The 13225-nt window shown below is 54.4% G+C and overlaps 1 protein-coding gene across 1 annotated transcript in view; it reads left to right on the forward strand.

Annotated features, from left to right (window-relative positions):
- The window catches only part of CLSTN3 (calsyntenin 3), a 28123-nt gene extending 15789 nt beyond the window's left edge, over nt 1-12334 (forward strand). The window contains exons 13-18 of the mRNA XM_043561893.1: nt 1670-1896; nt 2162-2332; nt 3433-3578; nt 3819-3954; nt 9889-10091; nt 10327-12334. Coding sequence (XP_043417828.1) covers nt 1670-1896; nt 2162-2332; nt 3433-3578; nt 3819-3954; nt 9889-10091; nt 10327-10467 — 1024 coding nt within the window. The 3' untranslated portion in view covers nt 10468-12334. The remainder of the gene's footprint in view (nt 1-1669; nt 1897-2161; nt 2333-3432; nt 3579-3818; nt 3955-9888; nt 10092-10326) is intronic.
- The last annotated feature ends 891 nt before the right edge of the window (nt 12335-13225 follow it).

Raw genomic sequence — 13225 nt, forward strand, 5'->3', positions numbered from 1 at the left:
CCCTCAGAATGACCGTGCAGATTCTTGGGCCCCACCCCTTGTGGCACAGGAACTCTGCAAGCTGTGGACATTGGCAGCTTCAGGGGCTTTGAGTTCTTCGTATCTGCTGAGGTTACCCCTTCCCGTTTTGGCTCCTGCAGTCAAGCTGGGCATTTCAGTTAGCACAAGCATATGGACCACAGGCCCTGCTCCTATGCTACTAACTTCCTTGTGAAGGCTGCTTGTTTAAGGGGTGCTTCTTTTTTTTTTAATTCTTTTTTTTAACGTTTATTTATTTTTGAGACAGAGCATGAATGGGGGAGGGTCAGAGAGAAGGAGACACAGAATCGGAAACAGGCTCCAGGCTCCAAGCTGTCAGCACAGAGCCCGACGCGGGGCTCGAACTCACGGACTGCAAGATCATGACCTGAGCTGAAGTCAGCCGCTTAACCGACTGAGCCACCCAGGCGCCCCAGGGGGTGCTTCTTTATAAATAAATCAGACTGGTGCAAACCCAGGCGCCAAATAGTGGCTGTGGTTCAGCGGAAAGAGTGGGATCTTGGCATAAGAACTGTGGGTTTAAGCCTTGACTCTGATGCCTATTTCTTTTTCTAAAAAAATTTTTTTTTTAATGTTTGTTTCTTTTTGAGAGAGAGAGAGACAGCGTATGAGTGGGGGAGGGGTAGAGAGAGAGAGGGAGACACAGAATCAGAAGCAGGCTCCGGGCTCTGAGCTGTCAGCACCGAGCCCGATGCGGGCTCGAGCTCATGAACTGCAAGATCATGACCTGAGCCGAAGTCGGATGCTTAACCCACTGAGCCACCCAGGTGCCCCTGTTGCCTATTTCTTGTGTGGCCAAGATGCTTGATCATCTTTGGTTTCTTACCCCTTTTCCACAGGTTGAAATAAGGTTGCATGAAAGAGTATGTGTAAACGCTTCAGAAACCAGCAGGTGTGATGAGAAAGTGAGGTGTCATTCTGATCGATTGGCAAAGGATGGGGCAGGAGGTGACCCTGGGAGCGCCTTCCTGAGCAGCTGTGCTGTGCATTGGTTGGCCTGGCTGAGTGCTTGAGGGAGTCTGTCCTGGTGCCAAGGTCCACGAGGCTTCATGGGACCATGGATGCAGGTCCGAGATTGTCACATTAGCTCACCGACCAAAGGAGGTTTCTCTGATCTTGAAGGGAAGAAACACCAAGGAGGAGGACATCCTTGGATAGGCTCCCCCACCACATCCTTCCCCTCCACTTTTGTTGTTGAGTATTTTTTGGGCATGTGTCTGCCGTGTGTTTTACTGAACACACTTCTTAATTCAAATCTCCTGAGTAAGGAACTGTGTATGTGTAAACATTTTGGCAAGTTCGGTTTGTGAAATGAAATTTGATAGGTGTTCCATAGTCTTAGGTCAGGGCGTTGGTGATGTGATCACCCCTGCAGGTCTGGGTTGCCTGATCTGTCTCTGACCCTTTCCCACAGTGGCATCTTCCCAGGAAAGGGTATCTCCTCTCCAGCTTTGCCCCGGTGGGGGTAGTTGTGCTGCCACGGGGACACTATCCCTCTCTCCTCCCTTCCCCTCCCTGACGTGGGGTGCTCTGTTGTAGAGATGGACGCCCGGAGGGATGAAACAGAATAGGGATCATTAGACAGGAGGTGTTGGGGTCACAAGCTGCCTCTCTCCCCTCTGCTCTGCAGGTGCTTCAGCGAAGAATCCTGTGTCTCCATCCCCGAAGTGGAGGGGTACGTGGTGGTCCTTCAGCCTGATGCCCCCCAGATCCTGCTGAGTGGCACTGCTCATTTTGCTCGCCCGGCTGTGGACTTTGAGGGACCTGAGGGGATCCCCTTGTTCCCCGATCTTCAAATCACTTGCTCCATTTCCCACCAGGTGGAGGCCAAAAAGGATGAGAATTGGCAGGGCACAGGTAAGGATGACTCCAGGGAGTGATATCATCCCGAGAAGGGGCTCATGTCCGCAACTGGGGTGACTTCATCCCACATTCGCTTGTCTGGAACCACTTACATGGGACATAGAAGGAGGAGGCCTGTGGGTGTGAGGAAAGTACTGCGTAATGACGTTCTTGAAGTTGCTGCCTACTGCTCTCGGGGAATGAGCCTGGAAAGGGAGGAAGCATGGCCATGAGGTGGGCCCTGTGGCTCTGATCCCGATCCCGACTCTCTCCCATCCAGTGACAGACACACGCATGTCAGATGAGATCGTGCACAACCTGGATGGCTGTGAGATTTCTCTGGTCGGGGATGATCTGGACCCCGAGCGGGAAAGCCTGCTCCTAGACATGGCGTCCTTGCAGCAGCGAGGGCTGGAACTCACCAACACGTCTGCCTACCTCACCATTGCCGGTCAGTGGGGACTGAGTGCCTGTCCTCTTTTTCTGTGTGCGCCCCTCCCCAGTATCAGGTATCTAGGAATTCGAGAGGTCCTCCTCCCAGGTCCCCAAGGATAATGGCAAGTGCCATCTTGTACCTCCCCAGACTGGAAGCTCCTCAGGCTTCCAGATTGCCCCTAGAGGAGGTGTGCTGGGGTTCAGGCTCCCAAGTGGTTCTTTCTCCCCGCTTCTCTCTATAGCCTGGCTCCCCTCTGCTGCTCCCTCCTCCTGTGACTCAGCCTTCTCTGACGAGCCTTCAATCCTCTAGCTGTTTGGTCCTAGCCATCTCCTCTACACCTTCCATCTCTCTGATCTCATGTACACACCAGATCTTTATAAATTTTTTTTTAATGTTTATTTATTTTTGAGACAGAGAGAGACAGAGCATGAACGGACGAGGGTCAGAGAGAGAGAGGGACACACAGAATCTGAAACAGGCTCCAGGCTCTGAGCTGTCAGCACAGAGCCTGACGCGGGGCTTGAACTCACGGACTGTGAGATCATGACCTGAGCCGAAGTCGGACGCTTAACCGACTGAGCCACCCAGGCGCCCCCACACCAGATCTTTAACTCGTGTGCTCACGTCGTAGTGAATCGTGGTCATGACTTGGTAGCTTTCAGAGGAAGCCTGCTATTCTCTGAAGGAAACCTCCATAGGTGGGGATGGGAGAAGCTGGTCATAACCGGCTCCCTCCTGTTGCCATCCCCTTCCAGAACCTCACGGAGGACTTCTGTATTTTCCCCTCTCTCCGTTTCCCCCCTGCTGGCCTCCTCCCTTCTGTCTTGCAGGGGGTCCTTAATGCCTTCTCTCCATCTCTACCCAGAAGCTGCAGAGTTTTCAGAGAAGAGCAGAGCAGGAAATGGACCCCAGCCACACTCTCCCAATCAGTCAGAGCCGGGCTGGGGGCGGAGGGGTACATCTCTTGGGAGAACTCAGGTCATTCCCCTGCTGAGGCGCGGGACCGACCCATTCTGTGGCTGCGTCTGCTCTCAGCTGGCGGGAGTCTGAGAGAGAGGGGCCTGCCGGGCCCTTTTGGCCGGCTCCCCGCCCTGAGCTGCTTCCTCGCCCCCCAGGGGTGGAGAGCATCACTGTGTATGAAGAGATCCTGAGGCAGGCTCATTATCGGCTGCGACACGGAGCTGCCCTCTATGCTAGGAAATTCCGGCTGTCCTGCTCAGAAATGAATGGCCGTTACTCCAGCAATGAATTCATCGTGGAGGTATTCAGAGAGTCTCCTTCCCTCCCCTCCTCCCCCACTAGCGAGGAGCCCTGGAGGAGTGGACTGAGACCCATAGTTGGCGGGAATGGACATTGCAGCACGGAGGAGCCCAGAACCTGTCTGCTCAGAGGGGGAGGAGCTGTGGGGCATGGTTAGCAGATGGCCTCTAGTGAGGTGGGACAAGACTCTAGTGGATAGGAATAGGAGACGCGGGTGCCCACTGAGCTCTCCCTCCCCCAGGTCAATGTCCTGCACAGCATGAACCGGGTCGCCCACCCCAGCCACATGCTCAGCTCCCAGCAGTTCCTGCACCGCGGCCACCAGCCCCCTCCTGAGATGGCCGGACACAGCCTGGCCAGCTCCCACCGAAACTCCAGTACGTAAGAGTGCGCAGGGCCAGGCAGGGCAGGGGGGGTGGCGGGGGGTGGGCTGGGCATGGGCATCCTCTCTCCTCTACCACTGGGAGTGGGGCAGGCCGGTGGAGCTATGGTTCTGTTCCCTGTGCTGACTTAACTGATCACTCTGTTCCAATCCCTGTAACCCCTGGACCATTAACTTTCCCTCCCGAAGAATATGAGTCAATGTCATTCATCGCTGGGGTGCTCATGTCTGGAATCATGAAGTCGGTGTGGGGTTTAGGCGCCTTTTTTGTTCCTGCTCCCTCCCCCAGGAATATCAAATTAGCCTTGGACCTAGTGAAGCCATCAAGTATTTATGAAGCACCTACTGTGTACTAGCACTGTCCTAAAGTGGTATTAGGGACATAAAAGAATTATGGGTTAGATACAGTCTCTATCCTCAAGGAGAAAGTTGGGGCTAATACGTGTGTAATTATGTGCTATCTATAATGTCATAAGTCTTTTTTTTTTTTAATGCTTATTTTTGAGAGACAGAGAGAGAGAGAGAGAGAGGGAGAAAGAGAATGAGAATGAGCGGGGGAGGGGCAGAGAGTGAGGGAGACTCCAGACTCTGAGCTGTGAGCACAGAGTCAGACGAGGGGCTCAAATTCACCAACTGTGAGATCATGCCCTGAGCCAAAGTCGGATGCTTAACTGACTGAGCCACCCAGGCGCCCCTATAATGTCATAAGTCTTTCTAACGCCAAGTGTGCAACTTGGCAAAGTATTAAATCCAGATGGAGAGCTGCCCTCACGTTCCCTGGCCGTGGCACTTTACCAGTGATGCGAGTTTTAATTTCCAATTTAAGAGTTGGTTTATTGTAGAAAAACTAGAAACTACCAAGTATGAAGAAGAAAAATCAGCCATAATTCCACCCCAGAGAAGAAGCCATTGTTAATGTTCCTTTTTTTTTTTCCTATGCCTTATTTTTTTTCTTTTTACAAAGTTGGGATCAAACTATTTTACTTAACCTGGTATTTACACATAATATTATGAAATGAGTTTTTTTCCACATACTAAACACTGTAAAATGATTCTGTTGATGCCAAAAATGATTTTTGGAATCCCTTTTAGAATTGCTTTCAAAGCCTATTTACATGATGCATTTATGTTTATTACTTCTTAGATATGCTTTGCTTTTGACCCATTTCAGTTTTACCCAATTTCATCATCCATTTTTGTCAGAGTTGTCTCTGGATATCATTTTAGGTTCTTAAATATACAAACCCACAAAGGGCACAAGTTTGTCCCTTTTGAAAAAAGCCGAAAGGTGTATCACAGGCTCTGAAGGCAATTCCCTAAAGAATTCTGAAAATGCTTCCTTGAAAAAGCTCATTTCAATACATACAATAATAAGAATATTGAACACATCAGTGTGTGCCATGAGCTTTTCTACATATTGACTCATTTAGTCATTACAAACAGCAAATGAAATGGGTACTAGCATTATCCCTTTTAAAGGGGAGGGAATGGAAGCCCAGAGAGGTTAAGCATTTTTTTTTTTTAATGTTTATTTATTCTTCAGAAAGAGAGACAGAGCACGAGCAGGGGAGGGGCAGAGAGAGAGGGAGACACAGAATCTGAAGCAGGCTCCAGGCTCTGAGCTGTCAGCACAGAGCCCAACGTGGGGTTTGAACTCACAAACCTGTGAGATCATGACCTGAGCCGAAGTCGGATGCCTAACCGACTGAGCCACCCAGGGGCCCCATAATTTTTTTTTTTTTTTTACATTTATTCATTTTTGAGAGACAGAGGGAGACAGAGCACAAGCGGGGAAGGGGCAGAGAAAGAGGGAGACACAGAATCTGAAGCAGGCTCCAGGCTCCGAGCTGTCAGCACAGAGCCCAACACCGGGCTTCAGCTTAGAAACCTGTGAGATCATGACCTGAGCCGAAGTTGGATGCTTAACCGACTGAGCCACCCAGGCGCCCCGAGAGGTTAAGCATTTTATTCAAGATCACACAGCTAGGAAGTGGTAGGAGCCAGGATTCAAATCTAGGTGGCAGGATTCCAGAGCCTGTACATTACTGTGCATTAACCATTGACCTCCATACCTTCTCCATTTATGCTTGATGCTTGCCCGCTCTTCCTTTTCTTCCTCTTTCTTTCTTTCTTTCTTTCTCTCTCTCTCTCTCTCTCTCTCTCTTTCTTTCTTTCTCTTGTTAGTTTATAGTTGCACTTAATTTGGTGGTGGTGGGGGGGGCTTCCTAGGGCTTTTTTGACTGAGGCTAGCTCCCTGGTATCCCCAGGGATTCCATCTGGCTTCCTCCCCTTAAGTGGTGGCCACCACTACAGAGTCTCTTGTGTTCCCTTTTCCCTGGGGCTAGCTCCCTTTTTCCTTCCTCTCTCTGAAAAGAGAGGCCTTTTTAAGTATTTACTCACTATAGGAAAGCAGATGGGGGTAGGGGTATAGAGAGTAGGGAAGTAGGGGTGAAGAGGGGAGCATAATGCGTAATCAAGTTGCAAAGGTTCATAGAAACTTCATACAATTTTTAGAGACCTGTGAGCAAACTAACCCTGTTTGTTAAATAGACCCTTGGGGCCAGCTTTTTTTTCCCCCTCATAATTTCCTAGCTCTTTTTCCAGTTCTTTCCTTTTTTTTTTTTAATGTCTATTTATTTTTGAAAGAGTGCAGATGGGGGAGGGGTAGAGAGAGAGGGGGACAGAGAATCCGAAGAGGGCTCTGTGCTAACAGCAGCCAGCCTGATGTGGGACTTGAACTCAGGCACCGTGAGATCATGACCTGAGCCGAAATTGGACGCTCAACTGACTGAGCCACCCAGGCGCTCCAGGCAGGCGTCGATGGTTTTTAAAGATCCCCAAGTGCTTCCAATGTGCAGCAAAGTTTGGGAATTGTTTCCCTACTTTGTTTCTTACAAGTACCTGAAGCTTTGCAGACAGACCTACAATGAAATAGAGTTAGCGTAGAAAATGAACTCGGGAGTGGGGAGGGAAGGACGATTCTGAAAGAAGAATAAGATGTAGGGGGGGAATAAAGTCAGTTCATAAAAGACATACTCTGAGAGCTGCTAGAATGGTAGAATGGGCCAGCATGTTGGCTCTGAGCTTCCTTGCAGTTTAAGCAAAAGGAAACCTGAGCAGTTACGAGAGTCATGTGATGAGAGCCAACCAGTATTTCAAGAGAAGCCCTGGGACTGAGAGCGGAAAGAAGTTTCTCCCCAGGGTCTTCATAAAGGGGGCACCATGCAGGACTGTGGATGGGGCTTTAACCGTGTCCTCACACCCACCTGAAACCAGCAGTTGCACAAGGGCCGTTTGATAAAACACCCCTTCATGTCGGCGGTGCCAGTCATTCAAGGCCACAGTCACCTGCTCGGGTCTCATGCAGCAAGCGAGGCTGATTGCGCTTTTTTAAACTCTTGATTTTTGTTTGTGGCTAATTGAAAAATCCTGCCATCTCGCTGGCTTCCAGCCTCATTTTAAACTAATTAACTCTACTTGTTTGCCTGCAGATAACAGTGTCTGCATTTTGTCTTTCCTGTGGTCATTTCTTATTCCTGGCAATCGACTTGCCATTTCCTTCACCAGGCTGGGGGCTCAGAAGAACAAATGCATTTGATCAAGGCACAAACCAGAAACTTTGGCCTGTCATCATCAGTGTGCTCCTAGAGTAGGTTCACCTGCTGCGGCCTCCACTCGGAGGTGTGGAGGGGCGGGTCTCCAGTCCTTCTAGAGCCTGAGCTTAGCTACAGGGGCCACCTGCTGGCAGAGTCACTGTTCCTGGCTCTTGCCCACTGACATGGGGACCTGGGAGGGACCATTTCCTGCAGATGGTCGGGAAAAGCACCTCTGTCCCCTTTCTCCCTCCTCCCCCATCCCCAGGCAGTTGAGAAGTGCTGATCCAGCCAGGCCCATCTCTGCCCTAGAGCCCGTGCCCAGGGAGCCTGCCTGCCCTGCCAAACAGGATTGGCTCTCCTTGGCGAGCGGCCACAGGCAAGCTATGGGTTGGGTCAGGATAGGGACCAACTTGGCAGGGAGCCGTCAGGGTGGCCTCAGGGAGGTGTGAGGCTAGTGTGCCCGCTCAGGCAGGGCCTTCTGCACACACCTGGTTGGCCCCGGAGCTTGTGACAGCCTGCTGTGCCGCTTGCCGGGGAGGAGTGGTGTGTGTGGGACAGGGTGTGTGTGCGGCTCCCGTGCTCTTGGCTTCTTTGCGTTCCGCTCTGTCTCTCAACACGTCTCAAAGGCTGTGGGTAAATCGGGGACTGGGAGGTAGATGTATGGGCTGGAACACAGTGTGATTACACGGGTAATCACCCCTTAGCAACGGGACTCTCCAGATTCGGGGCCTCACGGGGCCTCTGTGGCTGGGAGAGCCGCTGCGGGCGCAAACAGTGAGCAGGGGTGTGCACCCATGTGGGGTGCAGCGACCCAGCTGCCTACGCGGGCCCTCAGCCTGGGGACACGTGTGTGGGGTCTCTGCCTCCACTTGCTGTCCCGGGGGCTGCGGGCTCTCCTGCTCTGCGTGCCCATGCTTCCCCGAGCGCTGTGTGCGTGTGTGCGGGAGGTGGCCCGCCCTGTGCTCACGGCTGCTGGCTCCGTGGCCCTCGCGGCGCACGTCTGTGGCGTTTACATCTTCCTTCAGGGGGTCGCCTGGTGTGCCCAGCTGGCGGGGAGCTGGGTGACGCTGCACGTGTGGTTCTGCCGTGCCTTGCTGGAGGCCCTCGGACGCCGCCCTTTGCTCCTGCTGTGTGAGCAGGCCGCCAGGCTGCTGGTGCGGGCAGGTGTGCAGACCGGCAGAGTCCTGGCTCGGGTGAAGGGGGTGGCCGTCCTTGTTCAGCTGTGTGCCCATGCGGTCCTCCTGGGCACGTGCTGGTGCATGCACGTCTGCTTTGCCGCCATCAGCTCCACGGTCCGCGTGAGAGTGCACGCGCCTTTCTCTGTCTCACTGCCCTTCAGGGTCCTCACTCCCCTGAGCCTAGGCATCAAAGTGAGGCTGCGGGGCCAGAGGCATGACAGGGCCGAGGGGGAGGTAGGTAATCCTCAGGGGGAGATTCGGGGGGAGCAGAAGCCCCAGGTGTCCAGGAGGCCCAGGCCCGCGAGAAGAAGGGAGGAGTCACAGAACAGGAATGAGTGCGGTTCAGGTGGGTGAGTGAAGGGGCTGCTCCCGGCCCCTTGGACGTGTCCCCCCAGCCTTGGGTGCCAGCAGCTTCTCCTGGCTGCCAGGCCAGCTTGGGGCCTGTTTCTCAAGATGCGGGAGGACATTCTCTCCGATTACACCGTTGAGCCTATGTGGCGCCTTTCACCTTCCCCCACTGGGCTCGAGCTCCAACCTGGCCCTCTGCCTGCTGAGAACAGGGCTGTTCTGATAGCGTTGGGCCAGGAGCTCTTCTCCCCCTGCCCGTGCCCCCCTTTGCATACCTCCCTCCCTCTGCCTCTCTGTCCCTTTGGCCTTAAGCGGCCCTTCAGCACCCTTCCCTCCCTGTGTCCTGTTCTTCTCAATAGGGGTCTCTTTCTCCTCTAGCTCGTACAGGGCACTCCCCGCTCCGGGACCATCCTGTCTTCTCTCTCTCTCTCTTTTGAAAGGTTTATTGAAAATTTATTTATTTATTTTTATAATAATGTTTATTGAACATTTAAAGAGAGAGCGCATGCTCGCAGGGGAGGGGCAGGGGCATGTGAGCAGGGAGAGAGAGAGAGAGGGAAAGAGAGAATCCCAGGCAGGCTCCACACTGTCAGTGCAGTGCCTGCCTCGGGGCTCTGTCTCACAGACTGCGAGATGGTGGCCTGAGCCGAAATCAAGACTCGGATGCTTAACCTACTGAGCCACCCAGGCGCTCCCATCCTTCTTCTCTTATTCCAGGACTCCCTCTTCCCCCGTCTCCCTCCATCCCCGCCCCCCCCCCCCCCCCCCCCCGCCCCACGGTGCCAAGTCCATTTACTCTCCCCACAGTGGTCCCCAGCGCAGCGACTCTCATCATTGTGGTGTGTGTGGGGTTCCTGGTGCTCATGGTCATCCTGGGCCTCGTGCGTATCCACTCCCTTCACCGCCGTGTCTCAGGGGCTGGCGGGCCTCCAGAGGCCTCCAGTGACCCCAAAGACCCTGACCTCTTCTGGGATGACTCGGCACTCACCATTATCGTGAACCCCATGGAGGTGAGTGGCAGTGGGAAGGGGGAAAGCCTAGAGTCCAGATTCAGCTGGAGCACAGAGTGGCCAGGCCCTGGGGAAAAAGGCTCCAGGCAGAGCTGCCACGAGTGGGAAGGAGAAAGGTTAAAAGGGAGGTTGGGGGTGGGGCAAGGGGCCTGAGGGGAGCATGGCCCCCAAAGGAGAGGCTCTGGGGTGTGTGCAGACCATTGAGCCCTGTGCTCTCTGCTCCTGCCTCATCCAGTCCTACCAGAATCGGCAGGCCTCTGTGGCAGGGGCTGCCGGTGGCCAGCAGGAGGACGAGGACAGCAGCGACTCGGAGGCAGCCGACTCCCCCAGCAGCAACGAGAGACGCATCATCGAGACCCCTCCACACCGCTACTGATGCTGCACCCTTCCCCGAACAGAGAGAGATTTCTGCCCTGGTGAGACAGAGACACCCCCCAGAAAAGAGAGAAGGACCTTCTGAGAGAAGAGACCAAGAGGGAGAGAGCTCTTTGGAACGAGTCTTCCTTTAATCCCCAAATCCCAGTGGGCCGTGCTGGGGTCTGCCTTCCCCCCGGCCCCCAGCCCACCTCCCTCCTGTGCCTCTGGGCTCCTGTTCCCTGGAAGACTTTGGCTGCCTTCTCTGCGCCCCCCCCCCCCGGCAGTGGCCCCTTAGCTTGCCCATGTCTCTGTCTCTCCCCCACCAGGCACACCCTGCATGGAGTGGGGGTCACTAGCAGTGGCAGGGGCCCGGGTGGAATTGAAGGGGGAACCCTTCCCTACTCTCCTGTCCACGGAGGCCTGTCTTCCCCAGGGCTTCCGCAGCTGGGAGGAATCTTCCGTCCTCTCCTCCCTCTCTTTCCACTTCATTCTGGGGATCCCTGCTTCTTCACCTTGCCCGCTCTCCTTCCTTTTCTGTCCTCTTTCCCCTCTTCTCCTTGCCTGAGGGCCTGCAGCCCCTGCCCCTTCCTACATGACCTGGTTGAGGCTGGGTTGTGGGGATGGCAGGGGGAGTGGGGGCCCCAGGTGTATTATATATAATGTATATTTTTTCATGTTGCTGTGAGCGCAGCCCCCGTGTTCTGTGTGCAGCTCACGGCCTTGTGTGTGTGTGTGTGTGGCATCGTCATGTCCTGGGAGGGGGGAGAGGGGGGAGGGGGATGGGCGTGGTGAGGGAGGGGATGCACCCTAGGGTTTTCAAATAAAACAACCAGAAAAAGCTCCGTGAGCTGCCTCCTGCCTGCCTGATCCTGTGTGGGTGCTACGGAGGTGGTAGGAGCTCAGGTCTCAGGGTCCATTTGGGGTCTGAGCAGGGCTGAAGTGAGGGGGCAGGGCCGAAGTGAGGGGGCAGGGCCATCAAAGCAACCCCCCCCCCCCCAGATAAATCCCCAGAAGGCCAGGCCACTGGGTATGTGCGGCTATGGTGCCCACTGCCTTCTTCCTTCAGCACCGCCTAGAAGAGCACGGACAGTTCAGAGGATGCCACAGATGTCTGGGCCTTGCGGGAGACACCGCCAGTCCCTCCCCATCTCTTGGACATTCTGCCTGTAGCTTCTAGCCCCAGGGTCCAGGGCGAGAGGGCAGGAAACCCTGCTATTTGTAGCAAGAGAACGAGCTTTGGTTCATCTTCCCCACATAGTCGGGGGCAGTAATAAGACAAGCTCATTTCAGAAGAGGGAACTGTAGAGGGAGCATCCTTCTGGTGCCTTCCCCGTCACAGGAAAGACCAGGGATCCACGTCTTAACCCCTTTCTGTTGAAGAGGGGGCTCCGACCATCAGTGGTTCTCCATGGTTCTCGTTAACACAGGTAGGGTGAAGGGGAAGCTCACTGGCCCTTCCCAGGCTCCATCCAGGACCCGGTGTGACTTCTGCCAGGTGCCCTGTCCTGGCCCACGGCTTCGTCTAGCAGCTCTGTGCCGATGCGTCCCCATTTATGTCTCCCACCCAGACCTCTTTCTCCACCCCCGGTCACAGCTACGTACTGGTGCCTCTGCCCAGGCAGCCTGTGCCTCGAAGCCAACCTTTGCCCAAATTCTGCTCTAGTACCTGTTACCTGTCCCTTTGCCCTTTCGTGAGGTTACCTAAGCCAGAATCTTGGGAGGCAGTCTTTCTCCCTCACCCTTAACCTCATGTCCAAGCGGTGAGTAGACCCTGTCCTTTTTACCCCTTAACATCTCTCAGATACATCTTTCTTTCTCTTCCCCTACTGCCACTGCTGCCTCAGTTGATACTTCTTCAAGATACACCTGTTGCTGATCTGTTGCCAGACCCTTCTACCTGCCTCCTACCTGTTCTTGCCCGGGGTGTCTTGCTCTAGTCCAGCCCAACTCTGGGCCCGAGTCAACTTTCTAAAGTGCAACTCTGGTCGCGCCACTCTGCTTTTTACAGCCGTCCCAACCTCCCCGTCACCGCCAGGGTTAAGTCCTGATACCTTGGGAGGCTCCCTAACCCAGTGGGTCAGGCCCCGCCTCCCTCCCTGGCCCTCTCTGCCTCCACCACCCCCATGTACCTGGGCTCCAGTTGCACAAACCACTGGGGCTGCTCCAAACTCACCCCGCTCTTCCTTTGCCTCCATGTCTTTGCATGTACTGTTCCCCCCGCGCCTGGCACGCCCTTTCCCTCGGTGTGCCTAGTGGTCTTCCACGTATCCCTGAAGACTCAGTTGGGATATTGCCTCTTCCAGGAAGTCTGTGCTCTGGTGCCCCTTATTCACGCCTCCATCACAGCACTTCCTCCTGGGCTGTGGCAGATATCTGTCTCCACCACTGGGTCTGCTGTGTCCCCAGCAACTCACATAGTGCCTGGCACGGGGTAGGAGCTCCATAAATAATGCGCGAGGTGATGTGTGTGGCTCTCAGGCTGAGAGAAGACTTTATTAGCTGAGGGAGAGGGGCTCTGGGAGCGTCTGGCCTGGGGTGTCAGTGCACAGAGGACCTAGCAGGTGCCCCGCAGCAGCCTGTCTATAGCGGGGCCCCCCCAGATGCCAAGCTGATGTTTCCGTGTCTGGAGCAATACCAAGTGGGAGGCAGCGCTACCTGTTCAGCCTGCAGACCCTCAGAGGCTCAGGCGATGGCTCCAAAGGTAGAGACTTCAGACATCTGAGAGCCTTGTTCTCAAAGGGGTGCAAGAGAGAGTGTTTAGCCTGTGGTCTTGAATT

This window comes from Prionailurus bengalensis, chromosome B4 (assembly GCF_016509475.1).
Source record: "Prionailurus bengalensis isolate Pbe53 chromosome B4, Fcat_Pben_1.1_paternal_pri, whole genome shotgun sequence".
Classification (NCBI taxonomy): Eukaryota; Metazoa; Chordata; class Mammalia; order Carnivora; family Felidae; genus Prionailurus; species Prionailurus bengalensis.